This window comes from Plectropomus leopardus, chromosome 13, assembly GCF_026936395.1.
Source record: "Plectropomus leopardus strain MGB_pleo_1.0 chromosome 13, ASM2693639v1, whole genome shotgun sequence".
NCBI classification, from domain to species: domain Eukaryota; kingdom Metazoa; phylum Chordata; class Actinopteri; order Perciformes; family Serranidae; genus Plectropomus; species Plectropomus leopardus.
This window is the reverse complement of record NC_142188.1, coordinates 7,942,781-7,967,998: the sequence shown is the minus strand read 5'-3', so window position 1 is coordinate 7,967,998 and position 25,218 is coordinate 7,942,781. Positions and strand designations below refer to the sequence as shown.

Below are 25,218 nucleotides of genomic sequence, written 5' to 3'. Positions count from 1 at the left end.
AGACAAAACATGAACACAACAAAAGAACAAAAACATTAACATACACACAGACTAAAAAATGACACAAACTGACTTGAAATGAACACAAAAAAAATGAAACACAAATTGGCCATAAAGAGACACAAAAATTTAAAAAAGACATAAAATCACCTGAAATCAAAATAAAACAATAAAGAGACTGAACATGACCACAAAAACCCACAAAAATGATTAAATAAGAGATTTTGTAAAAAAAAAAAAAATAAAAAAATACCAAAAAAGACATAAATAATAGCTCAGAGAGGCAAAATTACTCCAGAGAGAAACAAAAATGACTGCAAATGACACAAAACAACCACAAGGGGCGCATAATTATTACAGAGACACAAAACAATCACAGGGGATACAGAATGACTGGGAAATGACAAAACAATGACCAAACAAATACAAAATATTAGCCTCCCTCAAAGAGAAGCAAAATTACCTCAAAGAGACCTAAATTATTACAAAAAAGACACAAAATTATCACAAGGAGACACAAAATGCATAAAAAAAACAAAATGACCTTAAGTTAAGACAAAATGAACTGAAATTAATACAAAATAATTATAAGGATGCACAAAATGATCACAAAGAGATATAAAACCACAAAAAGATGCCTACAGACTGCAAAGACACTAAACCACCACAAAGTCTGTGTGTCTCGGTCCTTTGTAGTGGGGTTAATGGGGTCCATTGTCTCATAATGTTCCCATGAGTCCCATGATGTGTGTCCCATGACTTACCCTTTACAATTATTATCCATGACGCTGAAAATTTAAAATCCTCATTCCAAAAAATGCGACATAACCATGTGCTACATTTTAGTTTGAGACTTTAATTACACTTTTATTTAAAAAAGACACACAAACCCAGACTGTTTAGTTAATTTGTACTTTATTAATGAATAATAAAATTATTTTTGCATTTCTCATCCAAAGAACATAATGTGCACTTTAATAAATTAATTTCAAAGAAATAATAATAATGTTAACATTATCAAGCTTTAAGGCCCAGTTGTGTAATAAATTACTGTTCAAGCAGTAGAGAAATGGTATTATTATCCATCAAAGCCGTATAAAGTCTGTGGCTAAAGCTAAGTGAACTGGATGCCCGACTCAAAATGAGAAGTTTGATCTTCAACTTTACAGTATGCTATAGGCAAAAAGGACCTTTACAGCCCTGTGAAGAGAAAAAAAGATTTTTCATATGCAAGAAAGGCACCCTTAAGCAATTTACAGATTGCAAAAATGAGCATGTTGTATGAGGGGAGTAATTCATCCAATGCCCCAACTGGCTGAGTCCACGAGCTTTCCTTGTGATCGATATCTTGCACCAAAATAACTGACAGTTGTGGTTGGCCTCTTTCATACGTATCAAAACTCAATAACTACAACAAATCTATTCCAATAATAATCATTAAAGTACCATGTCACATTTTCAGGCTCCTCAAACTCACCAAAAACAACTGTGCTTTCATGTTGATGATACATTTCATCAACTTCTGCATGGGCTGTAATCAATCTACACGTGTTTAGAATTTTCATTTGTTAGGCGATAATACTTATTAAATTCTACTACAGAACGTTAATTTCCTAAGTAATGCACCTTCTCACCATTCAAAACAAAGGGAATAAAACTGAAACGATGTCATCAACACGTTAAATTACATTTTTAAGACTGCTGTGACGGTGTACCTCTTAAGACGTAAACATGCAAAAACAAAAATTAAGATGGCTGACATAGTTTTCTGCATAATTCTCACTCAAGAGCAGTCGACAAGCAGGATGGCAGTGAAAACAAAACATTAAGAAACCTGCAGCACTTTTTTTCATAAACCTGCAAGTAAAAATGTCTTAATCTGAATATGGACTAAATGCACCAAAATATAAATGTGTGCACTTGAGCAATTTTAAAGCTTATTACAATTATGCATGATTTTTTGGGGGGTGCAGCAGAAGACATTAAAGAGGCTTTACATTAATTACATTTTAGTTTCAACCTTAGATGAGATTCTGGCTTCTCTTGTTAGTTTCCTGCCAACGTTTCCTTAAGCACATTGGTCTGGATGACAGCACCAGCTGAGTGCACAAAAAATATAATTGAAGGATAACTTAAGCATTTTTCAATCTGGGACATTTTTTCCTTTGAATATGTGTCTAAGAGACTGAGGTAAACAGCAGCTTTTGAAATTGGCCAATTATTGAGCGAGAGGGCAGCAACCAAAACTGGTTGTTTCTGCCACAGACAGGCTTAGGCCACCTTTAGACAAGAACGGCCCTATTAAAAAAGGGGAAAGTCTTTTCTTTTCATGATAAAAAAAATCTGCAATCATATGAGAACACTGTGAGAGCGATCTCCGTGTACACAGATCTGCAAAAACAACCGAAAATGTTGCAGTGTGCATGCCAGGCCAGTAGTTGGCAGTGTAACTTTGTGACACACCATAGAAGAACTCCACGTGCATGCGTGAAGTACGGCAGTGACGTCACCGTTGTCTCAGGATTTGCGCATCGCCAGGTTACCCGGCAACAGAAAGGGTCGCATTTTCAGAAGATTACACTCTGGAACCGGGTTTCAAAAGTTTGCATTTTCAGGCTCACAAAACGCCATTTTCTTGTGAACAAAAGACCAAACTACAACAGAAATGTAGCATTTCATACAAGAACCATTACCGTGTAAACGGCCCCTTAGATTACATTTACAAGGGCCTAATTTTTCACGGCCCTGCAGCAGCTGTTCACCCGCAGTCCCTGTTGTCCCTCTCTCTCTCCTTGTCCAGGTAAAATAGGTGAATAATCATAAATTACTAATAATCTTTTGTGCAACACTAAACCACGTTTTCTGTAAACTAGTCTGGTTACTCTCCAAATCTCAATCATAATTCCACTGTTGTCTTTTTGCAATAAATGAGATCTCATGACACTTCAGAACGAGACTTCCACTTGAGGAGACAATAACAAACAGACCAGGCAAAAGGTAAAGAGATACTTCAGCCAATCTCAGCCTGTCTGCGGCAACAATATCCACCTTTAATGAAGATATAGTGACGTGTTCAAACGCCTCATATGCTTGCATTGCAACCTGTTGCGTCGCAGCCCTCTCACTCAGTATTCGAAATTGTTGTTCACATCTGTCGCTTAGACATAAAGACGTGGAAAAATAGGGTCAAGGTTGAAAAATGTATGTTATCTTTTAAAGGGCACATTTTCTCATCTCACTGACTCGCTCCTGTTTTTTATGTTGAATTTATCAATTTTTTTGACTTCGTCCACAGCAGAATGGACACATGGAGAAAATAATTACATGCATGCTGGATCAACAACAGTGCTTGTGCATTATATTGTTATCGTTGGCTCCTCAGATGAATTCAAAATACCCTGCTATGTTATAACAGTGCACATTGCACACTACACTACATCTAATGTTGCTCCGGACTGGGAGGGAATATGTTCAGTCCAGCAGCCTTTAATCATTATTGATGCACATGGTGCAACCAGCACCCAGTAAAAATTAGGGATTGTCAAAACAATGTATTAAAAATACCTTAAAGGATGGTATGTTCGTTCTAAAATTGAATAGTAAGTGGGTTATCCTCATAACTACTCTCAAATTAGTTCAAATTAGAATATAATAATGTTTATATGGGCAGACTTTGTTTGTACTTGTTCGTTCAAGATTTTGAGGGAACATTATTTTAACATGCAGAAGGACATCCAGGCCACCAACGTCGTGTGTGACTGCTCCTCACGTTAAGTATTGCAACAGCTTAGACATGCAGCATCTCATGCTTGGCTGAGAGAGCCCACTTAATTCGACAATTCAGCATTCAGACAAGAAGCAACTAACTCACCAGGCTACCGTCCAACCCAAAACGGGACATAGTCCAACACTTCGTCTTGAGTGATTGCTGATAGGCCATTTTTCCCTAAAAGATTTGCTGCATCCAAGTTTACTGACAACTTGCTGACAGATGAAACTGAGCAGCCAAATAAACATTGAGTAACATTTCTGTTTAAAAAAAACAAAACAAAATGGGACGCTAGTGGTCTGAATACATGCTGAGGGTTTGACCTTTGACCCTTTTTATAATTCAGCTATTCCCATCACTCCGGGCCGCTCCCATAATTTTCCTTTCATTAATTCGTTCTTGGAAACAGTCCATGCAGCAATATGTATGAAAGCTTAAGTAAAAGATGACATTTTACACTGCCAAAGACAGACAGAGTAAGAAGAGTGAGCGACTCTCCAAGAAAGTCGCAGAATACAAGCACTTGTATGAAAAATAAAGTCATCAGTTAGTCACAGCTCTTTGTCAAGTTGGCTGGATCACTCTATGATTGTATGCGTCAGTGTGGTTTTGTGTGCGTGAGGACTGGTTGTATGTGTGTGTTTGTTTGTGTGTGTGTGTGTGTGTGTGTAGTGGTTTCACCGCATGTTAAGAAAGAAGTGGTTGACCTATCGTTTCCAGTGGCTTCTTTGAGGTTCAACTTTACTCTTGACTTTTGAGATTTGCATCTGTCTTGTCTATGAGCAGAGCTGGGTATCGTTTGGAAAATTACAAAACCAATACCAGTATCAGCACCATTACCAGTACCCTTAAAGTGATAGCAATATCAATAGAGTACTTCACTTGATACTGATAATGTGAATGGAGTGGCATGTAGTAAAGCCAAACTGACGAAATTTCGGCATGATAAATTATCAAGTCTGTCAATACACCACACTCAACCTCACCACACTGCAGACCGTGGGGGTTTTAGCTGCTGCTGAGGGAGTGTGAGCTCCGTGCCATGGACAGTTGTGAGAGTCTGACCACACAGTGACAGGGCTAATTGTTGGCATGACATAGCTAATGATACCTAATAGTAATTAACAGGTTTTAACCACAAAGTTGAGCCGTTTGGTTGTTTGTGTGAGTTTTTTTGGGATTGTTTATTGCAGGGGTGTCCAGACCTTTTTTTGAATGAGGGCAAGTTCGGATAATGTAAAAAATACCTGGAGGAAGCTGCTTCTCCCATCAAACGGATTATTAAATTAGCAGCTGTAATAGTTAACCGGGCAGACACCGGCTACACTGACTACGGCAACAAAAAGTCTGCTGATCCGGCAGGGAGTCTGAACAGGTCGGGATCAGATCCCAAAATCAGATCAAATGCAGTTATCGTTTGACTGGAAACATTTTGATACTGCTTGGTACTGGGTTATTTCAGTCAGTACCTTAAAGGTATAGAGTACTGATACCCAGCCCTAGTTATGAGACAAACAGTATTTTCTTCTAATTGTATTCAGTCATTTAACTGTCAAGTGTGCAACAAGGCAGATTCATCACGCTTCAATTTCTACAACAAACACTCCTGCTTGCGTCAGTGATGAGCCCAAACTTGGTTCTTTGGTTTGGGTTTTAGGCTCAGACTGAGTTCAAATGTAGGACTAATGGAAATTACATCAAAAAGAGAGCTAACATTACTCACAGACAGTTATGGTTGTGTTAAACCAAATTATTTTGCTTCCACGCTCTAATGTCTGTTAGGCAGGTGTCGGACTGCAGGCTCAGTAATCACAGTTAACGCTCCTTCCTTGATCTTAATTTTAAACAAATTAAATTTTATCAGCATCATTTTTTATTAATATATGATTTTGTATATGAAAAACCTTATTTGTATAAAGTTGATAAAACTTCTGAATATCTTTAGTTAAAGATGAAAACAATTTTTTAAGTTCTAAGTTTAAGTATTTTTCTTATTTTGTACAATGAATGAATATTACATACTGAGAAACAATATATTTTATGTCTCCATCTGATAGGTGGCCATCACAATAAGAGTGTTCATAATATGACATTAATTAGGTGGGGTAAAAAAGTGGTTATAGAGATATCAGTTATAAGCCAAATAAGTTGTCAAGTCGGCATATTAGATATTGGCAAAAAATCCAATACCGTGCATCTCTAGTAATTTTAGTACCGTGTGAAAAGTTTATAACATAATGAAATCTTTATGAAAGTGGACAAAATCATGTCGGACAAAATGTGAATTTTTTTTATGTCCATATGCAAAGCATTGATTGGACATTTGCAACATAATCTGTATAGTTTCCTATAAAAAATACCTTAAAAGTGGCGTCCCCAACAATGGTGTGTATGTACAGTATGCGTATGCGTGCGTGTGTGTGTGTGTGTGTGTGTGTGTGTGTGTGTGTGTGGTTATGCCAGCTGTATATGTGGAGGCTGACTGAGAAAGTCGGGGTGAGGTGCAGCCTCCTCTACAGTCTGTAAAAGGTCTGAGGGGCTGCTGTCGGGTCCCTGGGACAGGAAGCTGAAATGTTCTTCCTCTGGCTCGAGCTTGCACTCACTAATGAAGAGTTCTGTCCCGTCCCAGTTGCTAAGGTCTCCGTGGGCATTGCCACGTTTGCTACTGTTGCTGCTGCTGCTGTTGTTGAGCGCAGAGGAGAGACCGGGGGCACGGTTGTTCAAAGGCTGGCTGAGATTGTGCACGGAGAGGGACTTACCAAGATTGCCTCCCCAGTCTGAGGACCTCTCATCTGGGCTGGACGAGAGCAGCAGCAGGGGGTTCACCTCCAGGCTCATGTGCCTCCTCCAGACCCCCTCGGATTTCAAGCCAGGCTTCTCCCGCAGCTGCACCGTTTCATTCTCAGGGACCGCCTCACTGTCCCCTTCCTGGTCAGCATCCACACTGGACGCCACAACAACAGAGGGGCCCAGGCTGCCCTCGTCCGCCAGGACTTCATCTGTCATATCATCTGGGACGGGGTCAGGGGAGCATCGGAGGTGGGAGGGGTGCAACATGGGGGGAAGTCGGAGGGTGAGACCTCCTGTTGAGGGAGGTGGAGGTGGCAGGTCAGGGAAGTGTGCTCTTTTGGAGGTACCATTGGGCGTCACCAATGTTGGGTAGGGACTATCAGGAGGCAGCAGGGGTGACGGGGAGAGCGAGGCTGTGGACGGGGGGTAGGATGGAGGCGCTGAGTCTGGGGGGCCGTCATCATCGGCAGGTGCCAGGATGAGTCGCAGGCCTCTTGGGTTGGTGTTAAGAGAACGGCGGATTCCTCCGTTGTTCTCTCCTCCGCCGACAACCGAGTCACCTCCCTGTGGAGAGGGGAGGTCCCTGCTGATGATGGAGGTCTGGTAGTCCGAGTTGTGGTGGTTGTCCAGCTCAAACAGGGGGAGCGAGGAGAGGGTGAGTGCCGTGGGGCCTTTTTGTAGGACTTGGCGGTAAACGTCCAACAAAGAGTCCAACTTTGATTCAATGGAAGTTACCTAAAAGAGTGAGAAAGTGATGGAGTTTAAAGGGCTACTGAGTAATTTATGACTTTTTATTGAACTCCATTAGTGTCCAGTCCAGACTGTTCTCACTGGGGTGGCCCAGGTGGGGTGCTGACTTATGCAGGGGTGGCATGAAGTACGAGTGCTGCACACGCATCGGCATAGCTTTAATTTACCATTTTTGTCTACTATACCCATAACTACTTACTACTAACATAGCAACGTCTCACATTCTTGTTTATAGTTTAGTTTATAGATAGATAAGATATAGATAAACAGACCTACCAATCACAACACAACAGAGTGACAACACACGAGATTTCTTCATTAAAGAAACAGTTCCTTCAAAAGTAAATAGTACAAGAGCAAGTATAAAGTGCCAACAAAAATTTGAACAAAAAAAGCTTTATTTGTAAAATTAGACATACTCTGGCACATTACAGCCTCTCAGGTTTAAAACTAAATTGCACCAATGAATAAAAATTCAGTTTCAGAATTAATTTTGTTCTGTATTGGTCTTTTTTTTGTTCGTTTGTTTGTTTGTGCGGTTTTATTTATGTCATCACATTGTCATTTGTGTTATGTGTATTAATATTTGCCGGTAAATAAAAATCAGTTAAAAAAAAAACAAAAAAAAAAAACACTGACACATCTCTGGTGTTTCCAAAGCAGATGTCAGGCCAGAAAGAGAGTTTTGAAGCCAGAAATCCCAGCATATCTGGCACAGTAAATCCTGACTCACTGGTATTGATCAAAAGTCCAGATCAGCTCCTTGCTTCTTATATCATTATCATTACAGGGCAATAAAATCTTGCAAATGCATTTTTAAAGAATACTGCTGATGTAGTTGTTCCCGTCTCAGATTTTTTTTTTCAAAACTCACCTGTCTCTCCACTTTACACACACGTCCCAGCATGCTCATGCCCTCCAGAGAGTCTCCATCTGGGTGCAGTTTGTCCCTCATCTTCTTATCCACAGGGATCTGGCCTTTTCCCAGAATCTGATCCACCCTGATCACACACACACACACACATGCACCAACACACATATACTGGTGTTAATATTCTTAAAAATAATGATGTTGTAATAGAAGAAGGCACCCCAAGCTTCGTTTCAGGTTATCCCAGGTCACATAACAAACCTAAAGCAGCAGCGGGATGTTAAGGTTAGAGTTAGTAAAATACACACAACACACTGTCACATATGTCTCATACAAAGATATTGTATCTTGACAGTTTTCAGTTTTTCTGGAATGAAGAAAAACAGTTCGGGTTTCATGCAGTATGTAGTTTGCATGGGCTCTTTTCACAAGTAAAAACCAACATGCTCCCAAAAAATGACATTTTGACACAAGTCACATGGAAAGAAAATAAAGGCACAAGTCATTTTTGAGCACATACATCTCAAAATAGCTTTATAAATACAGTACTGCTGGGTGAAAACCTGGTAACTCAAGCTTGACAGTGTTTTTTTGAGTTTCAATACATTTAAGTAAAAATGTTCACAGTCCGAGCAGGACTTCAATACTGGAAAGTTTTTTGCAAAACAACATTAATTTTCCATTCCAAAAGGAATAAGGAAACTTAAATCCAAGTCAAATACTAAATAGAGAGCTGTAATCAGATTACCAGTAAATCAGTAAATCAGTAAAAATCAAGTTCTCTTACACTATAATAATGTTAAATTAGTGAAATTAATTAAGTTTGTATATCTCTAACATGCATTGATTTTAAAGAGGTCAACACCCAGGAAATTCTACACATGATTTTGTTTTATCTACCATAAAACGCGTGAATTAATCTAAAAAATAAAAAAAAAAACACTTAAATTAGCAACATTTACACACACAGATGTTTCCACTTTCTGGTGAAAGGGAAAATGAAGAAGTATGGAACTTTACATGTGACCTAATGTAGCAACAGGGATGATGTGTTTGGCTTGTTTGTGAATTAATGTTAGTACACATTTGGATTAAATGCAAATGTGCATTAAATGCAAATGTGTCTGTGAATCAGACTGAGATAATTAACACTTTACCAAATGGCTGGAGTTAAATGCATTAGAACTATCATGTTTTAAATTAACATGGTGTTTTTTTCTTTCGCATTCAACACAAAATTAATTGTATGTCTAAATGTTCTGGTACTCACTGTATTGTGTAATGAAAACTCCAACCACCCGGTGCCATTAGAAAATAAATGTAAACGGCGAGTATTTGCATCCCTGCAGGCATATCTGTTTGCGTGTTACATTTCACAGTCAATCAAACACTTTAGGGGACAGCAAGGACACTAGTGGTCATGATAGAGGAGACTAATGGGATTCTAATGTAGGTAAAAACTTAAATAAAATTAAATAAAAGTAACCCTGAGCCAGGGAGCTTCTTCCTGTTGTTGCTGTAATAATAGTGCAGGGCAGGAGAGGACATGTTCCTGGGTCGGCTACTCAGGCTGGGACCAGAGCTCGCTGCACTGGCCAGTCTGGAGACAGGAAAAAGACTCGGTCAGATACATCAACACACACACACACACACACACACGAAAGCATGAAGCACAGGTGGACAAATGAATAAATCCAGTCCTATATTAACTGACTATAACACATTTGGCATGTAGATAAACACAGAGCATGAGAGGGAAAAATGGGCTGATAATGTAGTCATCAATAGTCGATTTTGACATTTTTATATTAGTCGTGTTTTTATTTCTTAATATTTTGATACAAAAAAATGTTCAGCTTGACCATCTATGTAGATGGTAGATGTAGATGGTCTGCATTTTTATTAATGCCATGGCACAACATTTTATAAAACAAAATTTAGACTGGGATGTCATAAATTCCACTCTAATGCATTTTTGACAGTGCAAATCATTTGTTTCATTGAAATTAAACAAATTCGAAGCATACATTTTGCACCTCTGTCTGCTTGTCATAATGTTGGACACACTGAGGTTTATATTTAGATGTTTTAACAGCATCAGAGAGTAAAATAACAAAAAAAGAATCTATTATTCTAAAAAACACAGATAATGAGTTATCTTAAATGTACAATTTACTCACGTGGTCTGTGTATATCTACAGCCTTTTTTCAAAACATTCATTTCATACCAACACACACATACAGAAAACGAGCATGATGTTATTTTACAGAAGTACTACCAGCATCACCTACAGCACTGCTTCATTACGCACAACACACCAGATGACCAAAAGCTAAAGACAAACTTCCTTTAAATAAATTTAGTTCTAAATGTGAAAGTCCTAATCCATAACTACATTATAGTAACCCAGGCTGAAATAATATATTCAGCTTTGCTTTCCATAAATTAAGCGATTATAGACTTCTGATCCAAGTAAAAGAAAGTCTTTTTATGTGGCTTTAAGTTGCAAAAAGAAATAGAAACCGAGTGGATTTTGTATGAATGAATGAATGAATGAGTGAATGAAGTTAGATTATTCATGCATCTAATGTTGTAAATGGAGTTTTATGGGGCCAAATGAATTATGGATTGAGGCTTTTACATGAGGACACAATCGATGCACTTTTCTTATGTGTTTACCTACAATACGTTAGCTGGCAAAAAGTTTCAGTTGGTTGAGGTAGTCAAGGTGCCCAAATCTGGACTATCACATAGTTTTCAGTGTTTCACAAATGAATAAAGCATTGGTATTTAAAATATAACAGAACTTTCTACTAATTGAATGAAAAAGGTGTGATAACGGACCACTTCTGAAAAATGTGTCATGAAAATGTGAATAACTGTTGGCCACTGCTTGTTTCTCAATGCATATCTATGTATATCGTTTGTTTGTAACATCTGAATCAATAACTTGACATATTTTGATAATTTGTTTGTGTAAAACTTTTCGATAATCCATTACTTGAGCTCCTTGATGACCTCTATCACCAGACCTGTGTCAAGCAGCCAATTTGGTATTTTTTTCTATTGCAGTTTACCATGTACCAACTCAGATTTAATAAGTTCACCTGTCTCAGACTCTAAGTAGACTAAAAAAAAGTGAACATTATTTCCTGGCAGGACTGTGTTCACTTGCAATTTGTCAAAAAATGAAAGGCCCTGAAATGAATAATAGCTAATCTGCCTGCTTTTTGCCGGACATGCCCTATAGGTTGGGTTGTGTTAGAAAAAGTTTCACAATCATTAAAGAGCAAAGAAAGCTCAGCGAGTGTGAAAACAGGCACACAGTTACATTTCTTTGCAACAGTAAAGTTAGCACTAAACAAAATTAAATTCTCCTCTGTGACTATTTTCAACTTTTATGGACTTTTCGTGTGTAAGGATGCTCAGATTTTTGAATGCATGCTGCTTGACTCAGGCGTCACAACTTTGGTTATGTTAGTGGGGGAGCAGCTGGCGAACAAATCAGGACGGGGTTGGCCTAACCCCGGTGCAGACTGTTTCCTCCGGGCCTGGCTGTAATATAAATGCAGGGAGGGAGAGGAAAAGTTCTTGCCGCGGCTGCTGAAAGGCCTCGGAGGCGGACCCACTACTGTGTTTAGTCTGGGAGGGAGAGGGGACACACGTGTACATATACAGTACATACAAAAGACATAATTGGAAGTGAGATCAAGGCAAAATTGGGTTCATTTAATTTAAAAGGATTACGTATAGATGACTTGTAGAAGCTGCAACAACACTGGCAGCAACATCCACCTATGCAAGCCCTTGGTAAAGAATAAAAACCCTTGCAGCATAAAGAATAAAAATATGCAAAAATCAAGGTAATTCAGATAAATTGCTCATTTATATGGATATTGATGATTTTTTTTTTTGTTTTTGCAAAAAAGTTATGTGGGATTTTGTGATTTTGTGTGTGTGTGTGTCCTGACCTAGTCTGAAGGCTCTTGATGCGACAGAGCATGTCCAGGTGTCCTGCAGAGTATTGCTCTATAACGTCCTTCACATCGTACGGACGCAATGTCTCCTTAAACTTCTTTTTAGCCACATGGAACTTCATGATCCTACACACACACACACACACAAAAAGCAAAAATAGGAAGATGGTTAGGAAAGACATGAAGTTAGTGAAATAAGCTCAAAAAAGCTTGAAAATAAGGGTGTAATTACTGCAACCTGCCACTAGATGTTAGCAGCAACTTTGGCACGATCCTTGTTGCGTTACACTTGTTGATCTTTTTTGGACAGCTATAATAAAAACATTATTAAAATCTCAAATACCTCAAAGAGTATCTACCAGGAAACCAAAGTTCAATGGTTCTCTTGTTAAATCCATAACAACTCACAAGAATGACTTTGAAACTCGAGCGTCATCCTCTATCTCCTTCTATTTGGTGAACAGAGCCCCTGCTGGGTGGATAATATTGATACAGGTAAGGAGATCCATGTACTCGTTGCATTTGGATTCCCTCGTGGCTTCTGTTTTTCTCCAGTTGCCTGATTTTCTCACTGTCTCAATGGAAACAATGGTGACAGATGACCCTCTGTAATAACAGTCCTGAGAGGGGAGGGGGTGTCCAGCCCTCAACCCGACACCCTGGGAAAGCCCTGGGCTCCGGCTGCCCATGGAGGAGGCCTGCTGGGTGGGCAGGCCGGTCGAGATTGGGTGGTACTGGTGATCTGTGTGTGAGTGAGTGTAGAGAAACAGAGGGGCTGCTGATAGACAGGGTTTGATAGACTTCAGTTCACGATGTTATGTATTTCTAAACCTGCAAATATGACAAAATTTCAGAATAAAAGAAGCAATGACTGACTGGATATTATCACCAAACCAACATGTAGGAGGGATTATTGCAGAAAATGTTCACTGCCAAGAGGATGCCACTGAAAATTGTTACATAACTTGCACTCGCTGATAAAATGACACGTTTAGCTATGTCCAATTTGGACAAAGTTGGATGCGCCACAGTGTGTTACAGCGACCTGACACCTACACTGTACAGGCAGGGGTCAGGTGTAGAGCTACCATAGATTATAAGAAATGTTGGTGAAAAACTGAGAATAGAGTACTGATAATATCGCTGCAAATATTTACAGTAAATGTCAGTATAGAGAATAATTGGGAATATAAATACATAAATGTATAGTTTCATTATATATGTGCATATTTACACTGTTAGCTTTTCATTCGAAGTGTGTAGATGAAATCACTTATTTATAGAAAAAACTGTGGCACATGTTGGTAATATCTGTTCATGTGTTAAACATATTATGAAAACAAACCTTTTCATTTGCCTAAATCTGTGATTACATAAATTATATATAAGATTTCACTGTACTGTACTGTACTCAATACCTTAAAGGTAACCCAATACCAAGTAGTAGCGGACTTCTTAAGTCAAATGACTCCTGCATTCAATCCTTTAGTGCCGAGATCTTTAGAAAAATAACTATTTGTTTTTGTTTGCTTGCAGCCAATCACCACAGGTTTTCTTCAGTTTAGTACAGCGTGTGATTGGACAATGACTGTAGCAGCTGCAACTTGCCCAAAGTGCAGAGTATTTGAGTTTTTTGTACAGATATTTAATAAATATTTTAATAATTTGAACACTTTCAAAGTGTATTTGTGTAAAAGTTATTTGGATGGGGAGGAGTGACAGTGGCATTTTATATAACTTAAATGCTTCCATTCACAATATACAATATATCAAATTAAGTAGACAAAGAAAAAGGTATCAAAATTCTCTATTGGTATCTGTATCACTTTAAGTAGGGGTTGACAGATTATCAGCCTGGCCAATTATTGGGGCCAATATTTGGCATTTTGCTGATATCTGTGTTGGTGTTTTATTTTAATGATTGCTGATAAAATTAAGAGAAAAATCTGGGTAGAACTGGGAAATGTTTTATGGGAGAGTTTTCTGTTTCTCACTCTGCATGTGAGATTTCACTGCCTTAATTCCCACAAGTTTAACAAAAGGGATTTGGTAAAATATCTTTTTTTAATAGATGTTACATATTATTTTGGGATTTTACAATCCAATGTCAGGAAACAAGATTCATCATATCATCCTCAAAACCTTTGAACGTTTGATTTAAGTCATTTTTAATAACAATAAAGGCCTTTATTTTATAAATGTTTTTTAAAATAATTGCCTTTTAGAAATCAGTGTTTTATTGTGCTTTATTGAGAGGTGAGTCTGGGAATTTTTTTGCAATAAAAAAATATTAAGAGGGTGAGAAGAAGCAGTGAAGTGAGAGAATCAGTTGGCGCCAGTTGGATAAACATTCGCTCACAGGGTGCCGGTGCCAGTGTAAGAGATCAGGGTCTGGCGAAAAACACACACGCACACAACAGCTCAAAAAAATCCCTAAGGCAAATCCTCAAACCCAGCAGTAGGTCATATAGATAAAGAGACAAAGACGGAGAGAGAAGACAAGAAAAAATAAAGAAATCGGTTTAACAAAGCAAATATCGTGTGAACCCCTGCACTCATGTGAACGTATGTTTTTCCCATCCAGAATAACATGCATAGTGGTGTAAAAAGGTCAGGAGTCTGTGTTGTTGTGGCATATTATCTGTTACTGTAGCAGTGTGAGGGTAAAGATGAGGAGAGAGGGATTTAACCTAAATAAAAATGAAAAACAAACATGTTTAAAAACGTGTTCAGCAGCCATTATTAATGATAAACTGCTCATGAAACCAAACTACAAAACACATGGATACAGCAGCTTTTGACTCCTTACGTTATGTCAGGTCACTCTTGCACATTGTGTCATTCATGACACTTTGATTAACAGCTGCAGATTATAAATCGCCTGTAAAGAAATACGGAGCGCAATGAATCAGATGCATGCAATGCAGATAAGATTGTACTGTATATACCATCAACAATTAGCCGATCATAAAAGGAGGAGGTGGTTCAATTACATCACCAACTGACAGGTAAGTGTTCGGCTCAGTGAGCTGTCACTGTGGTTTCAGAGTCAATGTACACAGGTGAGAAAAGTGGCCCTGAGGGAGGAGTTTAAATGATTAATCAGTCACAGAAAGCTACAATATATACAGAAATATAAAACAGCCAGCAACACGTTTTCAGCTCCCCAAATATGGCAGCATGGTCAGCGGCCCTACACTTCAAACTATTATGTTATAGGTACCCTTATAGCATCAGATTTTGCTTTTTTAACACACACACATATATATATATATATATATATATATATATATATGAAATGTGTCGCTCTCTAACATCCAATCACTGAATATGGTTAATGATGTAAAATCAGGGCTGCACCCAGCAGAGACTCCAGGAAGTCACTGCTCATGATCAAGAAATAGTCTGGTAGCTATTCTCTGTTTCGTATTTCCCACATAAACAGGACAGTGGTATCAATTGTCATGTGACTCAAAAGAAATTATACATTTTTCCAACGTGTTGGACTATTTTAAGAGGGAGGTAACTAAATAAAGCAATGGCTGTGAAAATGGGGCCTGTTTGGGCTGAGTTTCAACCACCTTTAAGATTTAAAGTTTGCCAGTTTTCACTTGATATTAACTTTTGGATGTAAGTTTGCAAATGTGATTGTTGGTTCCTTTTGAATCCCTTTTATCGTTGCTGATTTACAGGGTTCCCACACATTTTCAGAACCAAACATTTCAAAATATTCCATGATTTTTCAAATTTCCATTTTGGAAAAGGATGCACTTTACTGTGTCTGCAGCAAGTGTCGGCCCAGGTACAGTTCTTTTCGGGACACACACAAACTCAAGAGAGTGTTGCTTTCCATAAAAAACAGCACCACGTGACTACGTCACGTACACCTTTGTTAAAGGAAAAGGCTTTTGGCCAGCTTCAGTCATGGAAAATGAGAACAGTGCAGGTTTTGTCACAGTACCAAGCAGCAAATTATTTGAGTTTATTTGCATAACTTCACTTGCATGTCCTTCAAAGCGACTATCGCACATCGCCATGTCAACGCTAAAACGATATATCGTGTATATCGCTCAGTCAGTGTATATTATGGCTATGCTATGTATAGAGCTGACTTATAGTAAATAAATTCTTTGTTAAGTTATGTGACATTACATGGGAGGTTATTCATGGAAGGTTACTGTGAAAAATAATTTCAATAAACACAACAAAAGTCCATAACTTCTTTTTACTAATTCCATGACTTTTTCAGGCCTGTAAAGCAACATTATAAAATTCCATGACTATTCCAGGTTCTTCTATGATTGCGGGAACCCTGGATTTAAAGATGCTTTGGATAAGTTTATCAGATAAAATCTTACCTGACCGCTCTGATGACAGCCTTGAGGGGAGCTGACAGATCCTCCACTGTAACATCACAATGGCAGCCTCTCTCATCGAAGGAATCCTCCGTCGTCATGCCTGCATCCACTGAGAAAGAGACAAACCAACGTTTCGTCAATAAGTGTAGGCCCATGCACAATCGTTTCCAGTCCTGAAACTCATAAAACACTTTCTGCATAGTGGGTCTGGACAGGAGTCTCTACGAATGTTTCAAACTGATACTATTTTGGCTTTTAGGAGGTGAGAATTTATGCCCTGCTTGAATTGGATCTTTACGAACGGGCAGCATTTTGCCGGCTCAGCTATGTAAGGTGAGAGAGGAGAGTACATATATCCTCAATACTGCCAATAATTAGGAGAGTGGAAGACACAGACAGAGAGACAGATGCAGAAAAGAGGAGAAAGAGCAAGAGAAAGCATAGGGAAAAAGTTGGAAAGAGAGTGAAAAATGAGAGTACATATAAAGGGTTATAAAATCAGTTCATACAAATGACACAGGGGAATAAGAGGAGACGCAGAGGTGCTATTCAAACAGTCAGCAATGTTGTATATTACTGTAGGGGAGGAGTGTCTGGAAAAAGTGAGAAAAAACACTGCTGCACAAAATACATGTTCACTAATTTAGGTAATAAAAATAAATTCATGCCCCTTTCAAAGTGCAAAAAAAGGAACTGAGATATAAAATACGCAAGATCTTTATGAAAGTGTATAATTCCAGTGTATAAAGATTGTCTTAAAGTACAATATATCCATCTGGATAGGAACATAAATGCTTAACATCCATCATACAGTTTAGCCTATCTACCATGTAGAGAGAATAGACAGTACATACAAGGCTTGAAGAATATAATTATAATAAGAAGCGTACTGTTTAGTGTTTGATCCCATAAAATAAACCAACATAATATGATTTTTGTCTGACTTAAGACTGTATTTGCCTATTTCTAGAGCCCGACCCGACTTGATATTTGAGTTTATGCGGATACCTAAATTGGGGAGAAAAACAATTTATATATTCTGTATCAGCTCATTTCAGCTCCTCATTGAATGTTTCATTTATGTGTTTATATATTTTTCATTTGATGCACCATTGCATGAAATTCTAACTGTGCATTATGAACAATTTCCAACAAACCTTCAAACAAATAAAAATTAATCTTCAAAAGCATTCATTGTTTTTGTAAAAAAAAAAAAAGTATATATATATATATGTATATATATTACTGTTTAGGATTTTACTGAATAAAATGTCATGCTGTGTTAAAATGGGTCATTTATGGGATGTTGTGTTGGATGTTTGATAGTCAGTCCCACTCACCGTCTGGGACAGCAGTGCGAGTTTGGCTCTTCAGCCTCAGCGACGGCCTGAAGCGGGTCCGATCGTTGAAGCTCCAGCTCTTCTGCACTTTGGCCGGACTCCCGCTCATTATCTCAGGGCCGCCTACCACCTCATTTCCAGGGGAAGAGCGTTGGCGGTCGTTGATGGACGTCTGCCTGCTCTTCATGCTCTGACCTCGGGGACTCGCCATCCGGACCCGCTCCTTAAAACTCAACTTCTGACTGTAGGGAGGAAGGGAGGGAAAGAAGATGAAGGATGGAGAGACAGAAGGGGAAAAGGTGATGGAAAGTGGGGTAAGGGAGTTTATGATGAAGTTGATTGAGTGTGTGGCAGAGGTCGGGGTTGATAGAGACACAAGGAGAGAGAAAAAGGATGCTGTCAACACCAATTTCCCCTCAGAGAGTGAGAAGAGTTCAGAGCGCAGACACGGGGCAGCGTTCTGTCTTTTCCTTCAGTCCAAACATCATCCATCCAACTGACATGCCCAAAACATCAGGACACAGCCAGACTGCCCGCCAAGACACCCAAAAAACCCCAAAACTCAGATTTGGATCCTGAAATGCTTCAATCCTCACCAATCGGCTGATAATCTATTCATGTATTCACTTTTCAAAACAGAGTTAATGAGATTTTTAAAGGCGATTTGTGAAGCTTGGTCACATTAATACATCATCACCACCACATTAATTTTGAGACTACCTTAAACAAATGAGACCATTACTGAGAGCAGCTTCAAACAGCCTCAATACTGTATTTTCCAGATTATTTTTTAAAAAAGAAAAGCAAAATCTTTTGAAGATTTTAATGGCAAATCATTCCTAGCATGTTAATCAGTGTTTATTTGTAAATCCAATAATAAGATCTAGGAAACTGATTGCCCAGAAAAAGGAAATTTAATGAAACTACTAATTTAAATTGTTACTTAAAATGTTGCTGTATTTCCTTAACTTTGTGAACTTGTTGCAACTTAAAAAGCAACAAGAGCAACTATCGTGTTTTTTTCCAAGTGTTAGCAACTATAGTAAAACAAGTTAGTCTGACTTAACTTCATCATGACAAATTGATTTTGCCAATGATGAAGTTAGTAAATTCTGCTAGTTCTACTTATTTCACAATTTCACAAGATAAAGTAAATTCAAATACATTTTAAGCAAACATAACTATAAATATAAAGTAAACATACATTAATACTAATAGTTATTTTTACTTACAGTTTTCAAGGCAATTGGTTTCCCTCATTAATTTCTACTTTAAGGATTCAGCACCAAGTCTCAAAAAGTTTAATCATGAGTCAGTGCATTGTGACTCATTTTAAATCCAAAGAATCTACGATCCAAAAGAAAGCAACCAAAATGTGGTTTTACTCTAAAAAACACAACCTGTTTTGATCTCAGTTGTTCGCTGCAGTTACACCATGGTATGATGGCTATGCAACATGTAATACATTTTAAATCTATGTCTGTTTAAAAAATAAAACAAAAACAAACTGTGAACACTACTATTAAAACATTACTATTAATATAATTATCTGTCTTCCTCTATCACTTTATTTTTATCCATATAAAGGGATATATAGCACCTAACATCAGCCACTGGAAAATAAAATGCATTTATTTCATGATATTTTAGCTGTAGCTTTGGTAACCTCACAGGGGTTGGTGGGAATGTAGAAAGTTCTTAATTAATGTGACTCACTGCAGTAAACTATGATGTTGCTAAGGCAAATACACAGGCATGCAATGCAGCAGACAAATGAGAGAGAGATGCAGGGTTCCAACACATTTTCCATGCCACAATTTCATATTTTTCCAAACCTCCGTGTCTCACCTGAATTTCAGCATTATAATCAGTTTTAATGTCTTTTACAGAAGTTGTTTTTCAGTCAGAAACTTTTTAAAGACTAAAAGACCTGTGCAATACTTTCCTTACTTTCCTAGACTTGTGTGGGAACCTTATCTACCAAAGCACACGACAATCCATTATTACCAAAGTTCAAGGCCGAACTGAATATTATTAACAGTGGATGGAGCAGAATAGATCTTTTAGCAACACTTTTATCTGTTACCATTCTGTCCATCATTGCTAATTAAAATTCAAAAGAGAAGTGCAGCAGTAAAGCAGGGGAGCATGCAGTTAAATGAGAAAAAGCTATAATACCTACATCTGTAAACTGAAATGTGCATAATAATTGCATATTTTGTTGGGGGATATTTAATGTCCAACTGATATGATATTCCTTTTTGTTGTGGAAAATAATGTCAAGATATTATGTATACTTATATAATATATAGGTATTTATAGTTTTTCTGTGTTTGACTGACAACAGCTGGCAGGCTAAGCTCCAGCAGGGAAGGGATGGTTAACTACAAAGGAATGAGTCTCTGTCAGTCCTTCTGTTCTTCGATTTTTGCAATGTCATGTGAGAAACGTAGGTAGGGCAGTGTGGAGTTCAAAGTTGTTTGAAAGAGCGATTCTTAAGAAAAGTTGAGCGCAGCAATCCAGAAGGCCAAGCAGTTAGCCCATGGCATGTCTTAAACAAACACTGCACTGGTACTTTGTCTGAGCAGGTTATTAGCTCTCTCAACTAAAAACTTATGTTATAGTGCACTTTTCCACAGTGAATGTTCGGTCATTTGTTCAGCAAACTACAGTGCATTTTAAATGCGAGTTCATGTTTGTAAGTTAGATAAGGCAACTTTAGCATGGAAGCTACTATGGTTTATTGTTTTTGTGTTTTGTAGCATTTCCTGCGATTTGACTGTCAAAGTAAGGTCTTTCAGTTGGACATTAAGGTAAACTGGGTCCAGCCCCATGAATTGCTCATTTTAATTTCATTCCTTTTCATTAAATTTTAATGGGACGACTGTATTTTTACAATTGATGTGACTATAACAAATACAAAATCATCAAAAGGCCCAACTTCTGGGATAAGTTAAGGTTTGTTCACAAAGAATATGAATGAAACAAAATGTATTCATTTGGCTGGACTTGACCAGTTTTTAGAAAATATATCTTTAAAAAAGGTTGAATTTAGACCTTGTATTTTAAATTTTGAATCTGAGTTTGACCTTCATTGAGCTGTCATACCAAGAAAATAAAGCATCTCTGAAAATGCAATCACTTTTTCTTCTTTGTGGGGATTTTAAATTAGAAATTTTGAAAGGATCATGGCAAGCAAGAATGAAAGTGGCTCTGCATGCAATTCGTTAAAATTAAATTCAGCAGTAAAATCTGGTGTGCTTTTCCTTTATCTCAAAAACTTAAACCTCACATTTTAAAACCATGTCTACTTTTAAAGTGTTAAGATCACTTTTCTTTGGAATTCCCCTTTAATTTGCAACAGGTTAACAAAGACTTGTTTGCATTCGACAGGCAGCAGGCAGCAGTCGTCGCCTCAGTCCTTCGGGGGATAAAAGGGATTGGGGAGGGAGGTTAAAAAGTAAGTTAAGTTTCTCCGCCATGCTATTAGTCAGTCATTCCCACAGGTTACTGGGCTAAGAGCGGGGCAGAGAGGATGCTGGGTAGCACTGTAGGTACCTCCTATATTTCCGAGTGTACCTTCTGAAGAGCCTTCCATTACTTAGACCCTTACTAGAGCGAAGGAGGAAGATGGAGGGAATGGAAAGATGAAGGAGGAAGGAGATTAAGTTCAGAAGAGGAAGGAGAAGAGAAATTCTCTGCTGCCAATATTGATGCAAAGCAAATACACAGAGGACAGAGAGGAGACATATACCAGAGAAGGATGGAAGAGGGTAAACAGTGGAAGGTAAACCAACCTGGACTCCCTCGTTTTGGGATGAGCAATATATATAAAAAATATGTAGAAAAAACATGATGTGAATTCTTGGCACACATCACAGTAGTGCCATCAGATTATGGACAGTTTTAATGGTGAGACACCCCAGGAGAAAAAGTTTTTTTAATTTTAGGATATGAGGCTATTTTGCTTTTATTTCCATTTTAGTTCAAATTTCTGTTCTTAAAACGGCCTTTAAAAAAAGCCTCTTTTGCATATTGGACATAAGATTTCAGAGAACCTGTGATACAGAAAAAATTTAGTGTCTTTCTTTTGTCTAAAAATGCATAAAAAGAGAGAGAGTTCAATTACTTGCAAAGAACTTTACTTGGTGAACATTTCAGTTGTCACACAAAACATTGTTCCCTTCATGAAGTTTTTTTGGAAGTAATTGGACAGCGTGTGGGAATTCTCTCTTTTTCACACTCTGTGGATGTTTTCCACCTTTGCGCCTGTCCACAGGTTTTTTTGGAGGTGTGCATGAGCCTCCACAGTCATTTCTAAAAATGTACAAATTTTTACAATTATTCTTTAAAGGTATTTCTCTCAAAATGAGTTTTATTTTTCCTTCTTAAATCTGATCCCAAAAATCTCCACTTCCGTACCACTTGCATACACCAAACTTGCCAGTTTTATTCCTATCTATATTTGAAATGGTTTTTATAGAGGGGTTTATTTATTTATCAGTCAAAGACTGATTTATATAAGATTTTATTCCTAAAAACACAACAAAAATTGATTTTTTTAACAGATGTTTGCAGTATGTTTTGATGTATGGAGAAAAAACAGGTATACAAAATCTCCTCTCTAAAACTCTAATTAAAAAAAAAAAAAAAGTGAATTTTGAATATTGAACCAGTTCAGTATTTTGATTTGGAAGTGTACAAAAAAAAAAAAAAATATATATATATATATCCTTATTTGCATTGTTGAACCTTAAACATGTAATATTGAACATAACAGTCTTACTGTAAGCAATAAACTGAGAAACTGTCATGGTGCTATCTATTAGTTAAAAAATATAGCTTATTCACCTGGGTTGTCTCTCCTTAAAACATTAGTCTGAACATCAACAGCCTGGACTCTATTTTTCCTGACAAAGTTGACCAAACTCTCACCACATGCGTCAGTGAGACTCATGTGGTGCTGGGTTTGGCTCTCTAAATCAACTTCAAAATCATGTTTTTTCGACACAATGATTGCTTTGTGACATGTGGTGAAGAAATTTACTGAACGCCTGCCTGCAGTGTTGCCTAAAGTAGGGCGCAACAAAACGTTGAAATAGTCTCGAAAAATCAGGCTGCATTCACATTAAATTTGTTGTTGATTAAATGAAATTTGGTGTGTTTGTCATTGTGGTTGACTTGGCTTAGTTGTGTGTTTGTGGTTATAGAAGTGCTGTTTAGAAGACAGCACAGCTCAGAAAACAGCATTCACACCAAAGTGCAGCGTTATTTGGAATAAACCTTTTTTGGATTTTCCCATAATTGGGTAAGAGAAGTCAGCTGCATGTTTGAGCTCACATGAGGAGAAATCTTGTCCAGGTTGAAAATGGTCAGTTACTTTTCAAAGAAAAAGTATGAATCATTTGAAAGAATTGTACCAGAAAATAAACACATAAACACACACCTGCCTACACACATAAACTCCAGATTAACCCCCATTATCTTTTATTTCATGTTCTCTCTCACTGCCAAAATCCAACACTAATACGCACAGCATGATGTAGCACTTTGTGGTGCGCCTAATGTTTACTACTGCTGGTGTTTACAAGTCTGCTTAAACTAAAACCACCAGTCGTTTACCACGGCACCTACCGCCGCCGAGCAGCCGACAGTCTGTAAAACCACTAATAACACACAATGTTCTGTGTTTTCTTGGTGGAGGGCACCATATAGAAAAGAAATAGGGTCATAAAAGGGTTCATAATTATGATTTCACAAGTGCAAATTGGACTTGTTGTAACAAAAGTTTCCAAGAAAGAAAGGAAAGTGTAATTAAACGCAGCCCTTTAAATGGAGGCATTTCTAGGGATGCATGTTGTTGTGGATGCAACAAAGCCTAATTAAATGCTGTTGTGTTTAAGGATGAGAAGCACATTTGTTTGTGTGTTTGACTGTGTGTGTGTGGCACTGTCTTGATGCGTAAGAAGCTGCTGGCTCAATATAAAGCTCCCAAATGTTGCCAAAGAAGCACTGCTCTGTAAAAACTATACTAGCATAATTAAACTCACAAATCTCTCTCTGTCTTCTTCCCCTCTCTGAAATCCCCTATCTCCCCCTCCTCTCTTCTCCCCCCCGTTTTTTCAACTTCGCTCTGTCTCTCCTAGTCTTGTGTTTGATGAGTTATATAAATACCATCCCAATGGAAAAAGTGCGTCATGGTACAGACATGGTACAGACTCCTGTCTTTGAAGGCGCACACACACACACACACACACACACTCAACAAAGTCCATCACGTTCCCGGCATGGGAGTCAAGTGCAGACAACAAAACAGTAGTGAAAGAAGGAGGAGAGACAGAAACAGAGATGGAGATGTGAATAAAAAGCTAAAGAAGTGAGGTAAGAATATAGGACAAAGAAAGCAGAAGAACTGCAGCATGTTGTGCCATCACAAGAGGTCACTTGAAAGCACTGCAGATCTATAGTGCTTTATTGCTGCATAGCTTCTGTATGTGATGTAACATCACCTCTTTCTCTATGACTGCATCTCTTCTGGCGTCTCCTCCTCAGTTCAACACAATCTAATAGCTGTGCTTCATCAGAGCACTTGAGAGAGTGTAGATGGTAAATGAATATTGATCCCACAACTCTGGCTTCATTTTATCAGAAATTACATCAATTTTTCTTTTAGGTGACCATTATACATATTGTTGCTGCTCTCCACAGCAACACATTGCTGAGCTTCCATGGCGATACTTCTGCCTGCCTCTCCTATTTGGGGGTTTGCTGACTGACATCTACTGGATGTAATATACTGACTATGGATAAATACGTCATACAACCCCATTTCAAAAGATCTGAACTATTCCCTACATTACAATACTGATGAACATGCTAATATCCCTTCATTTTGTATTATAGCACTGCAGTGGCCCTTCTCCCAGCTATGTTTCTAATTATTTATTTTCCCCTCTAATTAAGGGTTACAACATCATCATCACTTTGCCAGGTCGTACTGAAAAAAACATAAGAGTTCAACCTCAACATAAGTCAACACAATGCAACAACTGCATACATCTTCTCCACTAATGGTGAATTTGTTCTAAAGGGCAAAATGAGGGTTCAGTCATTTACCAATCAATAAACCAAGCCTCCAATGGCTTCGCAAACCATTCATTATTACCTGGTAAATAGTGTCAATGAACAATCAATTCCTGATTTACTGATGAAAAGACCTCAGAGACCAAATCTGTTCATCTGAATCTGATGAATGAACTAAAAAAAATACCAAGCAAGCCCATAAACCAGATTAGAGCAAATATCACAGCAATGACAAAACATTAGGCACATGATTGAATTAAAATGGCATCACATGTTTAG

The 25,218-nt window shown here is 38.0% G+C and overlaps 1 protein-coding gene across 3 annotated transcripts in view; it reads right to left on the bottom strand.

The window, feature by feature from the left end:
- Positions 1 to 898: 898 nt before the first annotated feature.
- The window catches only part of kcnq5a (potassium voltage-gated channel, KQT-like subfamily, member 5a), a 119,187-nt gene continuing 94,867 nt past the window's right edge, over positions 899 to 25,218 (bottom strand). The window contains exons 10-16 of one of the 3 annotated variants that reach the window (XM_088086293.1): positions 17,857 to 18,098; positions 16,517 to 16,625; positions 12,153 to 12,284; positions 11,707 to 11,823; positions 9,667 to 9,780; positions 8,184 to 8,310; positions 899 to 7,294 (exon numbers count right to left, since the gene is read on the bottom strand). In XM_088086293.1, coding sequence (XP_087942419.1) covers positions 6,224 to 7,294; positions 8,184 to 8,310; positions 9,667 to 9,780; positions 11,707 to 11,823; positions 12,153 to 12,284; positions 16,517 to 16,625; positions 17,857 to 18,098 — 1,912 coding nt within the window. In that variant the 3' untranslated portion in view covers positions 899 to 6,223. The remainder of the gene's footprint in view (positions 7,295 to 8,183; positions 8,311 to 9,666; positions 9,781 to 11,706; positions 11,824 to 12,152; positions 12,285 to 16,516; positions 16,626 to 17,856; positions 18,099 to 25,218) is intronic. The other 2 variants (XM_088086292.1, XM_042502825.2) reach the window with 2 other exon arrangements.